General features: G+C 28.8%; 1 protein-coding gene across 1 annotated transcript in view; it reads right to left on the reverse strand.

The window, feature by feature from the left end:
* LOC105622481 (bromodomain-containing protein 2-like) overlaps window positions 1-5,538 on the reverse strand; it is a 33,385-nt gene that overhangs the window by 21,229 nt on the left and 6,618 nt on the right. The window contains exons 4-6 of the mRNA XM_012203899.1: window positions 2,228-2,476; window positions 1,007-1,201; window positions 91-696 (exon numbers count right to left, since the gene is read on the reverse strand). Of these exons, the coding sequence (XP_012059289.1) occupies window positions 91-696; window positions 1,007-1,201; window positions 2,228-2,476 (1,050 nt within the window). The remainder of the gene's footprint in view (window positions 1-90; window positions 697-1,006; window positions 1,202-2,227; window positions 2,477-5,538) is intronic.

The following is a 5,538-nucleotide window of genomic DNA, read 5'->3' on the forward strand; positions in this document are numbered from 1 at the left end:
AAAATAACACACACACACACACACACACACACACGCACGCACGCACGCACGCACGCACGCACGCACACACACACATATGCATATACTCACCTTCTTAATTTGTCTGCCAGATTCCCTTCTCGTAGGTATTTTGGCATTCTTGGAATCCATAGGTGTATACAATGGATCAAACGCATTTGCGGTAGGAGTTGTAGTATCAGCTTTTCTTTTAACTCCCTTTTTAAGTTTGGCAGGTTGTGATGGAGGCATTACAGTTGGTGTTGTAGGGACTTGTGGAGGTGGAGGCACAGCAGAAGTTGTTTGAGGATCCATCGCTGGCTGCGCATGGTAACCCGTGGTTGGAGGGACAACTTGCTGAGGCAAAGAATTGTGAGTAGCCATTGGTGTAACGCCCATACTTGACGGTGGAGCAATGGTGGTTGTATTCGTGCTTCCAGGTACTGAAGCTGGTGCCTGAGTACCAAGAGGCGGCATAGGTATAACGCCTGTTGTTCCAGCTGATGTAGCAGAAGGTGTTAAACTATTTGGTACACTGGAAGTAACAGCGGCTGCACCAGAAGCTGGTCGTCCTCTACCTGCTCCTGTACCTCCTCCCGCTACTCCTCCTGGTCCACCAACTCTTCCAGCTTTTTTGCCTTTGGGTCCTTTTGGAACAGGTGGATCTAACACTACCTCTTCCTTCGGCATTTGTGCAACCTATGAAATTATTATACTATTGTTTTATTTAATAAAAATAATATGTAAACATAATAAAACTTACCTGAAAAAAAAAAAGTATTTTATGTGTCAGAAATAGATCGCCAAACTTTAAGAATATATTCTATTGACTATAAAGATAAAAGTCACACAAATATGGATCTAAAAATGTTTTCTTTCTCTATATAAATTATATATAAACATTTATAATTATTTTTTAAACATCCTATGATGTATGTGCGCGTTTTCAGATAATTTTTAATTAGTGTTATTTAACAAAGAATATAGAAATTTTTTCTTAAAAATATACCTTTGTAAGAAATAATTTTTCGAGAGCCTGTGCCATAACTACAACATCCTCTCCTGGCTTGTTGTAGACATAACAGTTGGTGAACATAGTATTGAAATCCTGAATACATTCTTTCCCACTCCAATAATACGAATTCTCCAACCGCTTTTTGATTGTGCCCAAGTCCATTGGTTTTTTGATGATTTTGTGATAATCCTTTTAAATAAAAAATGTATTTTCCAAGCTATCCACACAATGTAACAAAATTATTATAAAGTTAATTATTATAAAGTTCCAGTAAAACATTTTACGAAGATCCATGTTAGAACTCTTGCGTATAATAATGAATATATATGATTGATAGAGAAATAATAATCTACTGAATAATATCTCATATCAGTTACTGAAAAAAAACCGTCAGAATCAGCAATTAATTTTTCAAGATTATATAAAGGCCATTTTTTGGAAGGCCATTTAATGGAATTAAATAATTTTTTTCACATAATATGATTCTGCATATGGAAGTATTAAAATAGATATAAAAAAAATCAATATACGATATTTTATATTTTATAATAAAATATCTCACAAATTATTCATTTTTTGGTAATCTTAATATCTTAATAATTTTATGCATATAATGAGTGAATAATGAGCTGAATCAATTAGTATTAAAAAAAACATAATTGCTAATACTTTTGAAACTTTCACAAGTATTTTCTTCAAAAGTGTCAAAGGACTTGCGGGTTATCGCTGTGACATGATCCATTAGTAATGCCGATGTTTTGTGAACTTCGTCGTTCACTTCATCAGAGGGAAGAGCGCATTGACAATATCAGTGTCTCTTCGCCATAATGAAAAGAACGGCGAGATTCACGAAACATTGACAATATCAATAGATCATGACACAGCACTAACTCGCAAACCTTTTGGCACACATAATTATTTTTCAAAAATGATATGTAAATACATATTGTTGTTATAAATACATATTGATATGTAAACACAAAGTGTAATAATTTTTTTTTTAAAGCAATCGTGTTTTCTTTATGCCAATTTCATTGATCATTTCATTATTCCATGCATAAATTATAATAAAATAGTAAAAAAAATCAATGGTTTAACAAGATATATTTCCAATTTTATATCAAAATATACTAATAAAAATAAGATTCTTTTTGTATATTATACATAATTTAAAATACTATTTGTTTAAAATATTATTTTGCCATCTTTACATACTGGTAAATTGAGTCTTTTCGCATCGACAGGCTGTTGGAAGGGCCAGGCAAATTGATGCTTCCATACTGGTTTCAAAACACCTTTTTGCAAAAATTGCAATTGATTCGTGATACGTCCTGGACGATCGGGTGGTGGAATAACCGGTGGTTGAACTACGCCATTCACCGGTTCCAAAGGTGGTTCGTCACGTGGGGGCGGTTCCTTTGCAGGACTCGCTGGCGTAGTCGAAGCCTTGCCAGGTGTGCTCGTCTATATTGTCATTTTTATTTTGTTAGTTATACATGTGAATAAATGACGTAACTTTCAATTACTTGTGTATCTACATTACAGTATTTTTACATATTAAGTAAGAAATCTATTAAGCACATCACATTTTGCAAAAGCGTATAATTTATAAATAATAAAATTATTTCTACTTAATACTGACATATTCACACATTATTAATTTTGTCAATATCATGCATTTTAGATTAATTGCTACATACATTTACATGCAGTGTTCTCAAATGTATTGTAAAACTATTATTAGCAAATTTATGTTTAGATACAACACATTTTATTTATACCTATTAAGTTTTCATTCTTGCTATGATATTTTTCGCAAGTTCTGAAGTATTTTAAAATGCTTATTAATATCATTATTAAATTGACGATCAATTTAATTTATTTTAGCTTGTTTGTAATTGCACTTCAAGTCCGACAGTCACCAACGCATAATTTACATAACTAGAAAATGTATTAATTTATAAATAAAATATTTTTAGCACAAAAATCTAATCTCAACTGCTTGACTCTTTACTTATTTCATTCATTTAAATTTTCAATTATTCTATATATAACATAGAATATATAAATTTTTTATATTAATATATCAACATATCACTTATTTGTTACAATGGCATAATTCAAACATTATTTTTTTAGTAGTAACTTACAAAAAAAAAGAGCGAAAATATAAAGAAAAAAGAACATACTTTAAAGAAACACACTTTTATTCCTTTATAATCAATTATTACACTAAAATTTAAAACTAATATTTAAAATTAATATTTTAATGATAAACACTTTCGAATTTATTTTCCGGAAATCTATTTTTTAATTACAGCAAATAAGCGATATTTGTAACAATAAAAAAATGTTAAATAAAATTATAAAGATTGTTTTAAATTATTAAAACCAAGTTAAAAATTATATTCATATGGCTCAATCTTAAAAGAATTTTGAAAAAGGCGATATAGTTTTTTTATTCAGAATCAGGTAACTGGTCCCTTTATTTTCTTTGGAACTTCCATTTCTATTGTTGCGATTTATTATTCAATGCCGAATAAGACATATAGCACGCAGGCAAATGAAATCATTGAAACCGAGACAAATCGAGACAAATAGCAGGTAAAAATTTGAAATCTTATCCATAATATTCTTTCAAACATTTTAAGCTTTTTTTTGCTACAGCTCTTAAGAAGACAAGAAAGAAATCTACGTGCCTCAAATACTTGTTAATAAATCAGGTTCTCCCTATTTTCTAACTCATACATCAAAATTTGATAATTTCCCATAGAATATATGCGAACGCAAAAATACATCTTATTTTTAGATTTTCGTAAATTATTTAATAAAGATTACCAGAGTTCTTTTGACACATTTTCTATAATTTACACGACAGTATTTCATATGCATACATTTTGTTAGAGCATGTATCGAAGTTATATCTGTTTGATTATTAACTTTCTTTGCTTTTTTTTCTATAAATTGAATATATGTTCATTTCGTATAAATTGCAATAAAAAAGAAGCAGATATAATTATATCAACTCAATACATCAATAATAACGCACAAGCTAAACGCGTCTACACTTATCTACAACTTCTAATGAAGAATTTAGATCGAACTTATCTAATATAGAATTTAGATCGAATTTTTATCTGCTGTCTACGTCTACAGGTTCATTCATTTTACTTGTACTTTATGTTTTTAGATTTTTTCCTTTCTTTTCTTGAATAAATTTATTCCTCAACTTATTTTCTTTTCTAAAAATTTTAGAAAATACAAGACAAACAGATCTAAAAATCATATGTTTACTACTATCACGGCATTATGAAGAATTAAAATTGAAGGAATAAATAATATTTTTGCGTTCGCAATCATATATGTAAAAAAAAAAGTTAAATTGTTTTTGTATATTTTTTATATGGATGTAAATATGGGTGTAGCATATTATTAACCTTTAGAGGGACTAACCACTATAGTAGTAGCTAGCAGAAAACTCGACATAAACATTTATATATATGAATATATATATGAATTTTACATTTAAAAAATTCAAGACAAAAATGTCAATCCTCTAAAGGTTAAATACAGGATGCTTGTAATATCTATATATATCTTCTACTACATTTCGGAAACTATTTAAAATTATGAAAAATCATGAAATACACGCGCGATCATTTCGAAGGGTTACTTAATACAATCAATCAGCGCAGTCCTTCGAAATGATCAAATATATTAATATTCCACTATTTTTCATAATTTTCCAAACCGTTTCTGAAATGGGATAGAAACAGATTTTATAGACACCTGTATGTACGTATGTACGTACGTACGCGCGCGTGTGTGTGTGTGTGTGTGCGTGTGCGCGCGCGCGCGCGCGTCTTATAAATATAAAATTCTATATAATTTTTTATAACTATATAAAATAATCATAAATAATTATATAAAATGATATACAATGTTAAAATATTTTTATTTTTTATTATACACATGTAATATTTAATATCTCAAAAGTTTTTGAAGAGACAAATTTCTTTGAAATTTTTATAGTTTTAGTCCTCTATGTGCCTCTGTAATCCTAAGAAAAAATTGAACGCTTAGTATTGTCCATTCAGATAATACTGTTTATATAGCGTGACTCACGTATATTTCACCATCACACGAGACAAGAGTCTTGTTGATATAGGAAATTTATTGGGAATACAAAGATATAAACATAAGATGATTGAAAATATTTATGGAATTGTTTGAAACTTTCAAAAATGTTTCATATTGTGATACAAAAATGCAGCTATGTACTTTTTAGAGATAAAGAAATGAAAGATAATCAAAAGGAACATACAAAAGTATTATTATATAAAAAAAAATTTTTGAGTTGTAAACTATAATAATTAGAACAAGATTAATAAGTTTCATCTATAAGTTACATCTATACAATATATATATATATATATATATATATATATATATATATATATATATACTATATATAATAATAGACGAACGTAAACGTAACTAACTTAACTAAATTACGTTATTTATTT

The sequence above is a fragment of the Atta cephalotes genome (genome assembly GCF_000143395.1).
Source record: "Atta cephalotes unplaced genomic scaffold scaffold00045, whole genome shotgun sequence".
Lineage (NCBI taxonomy): Eukaryota > Metazoa > Arthropoda > Insecta > Hymenoptera > Formicidae > Atta > Atta cephalotes.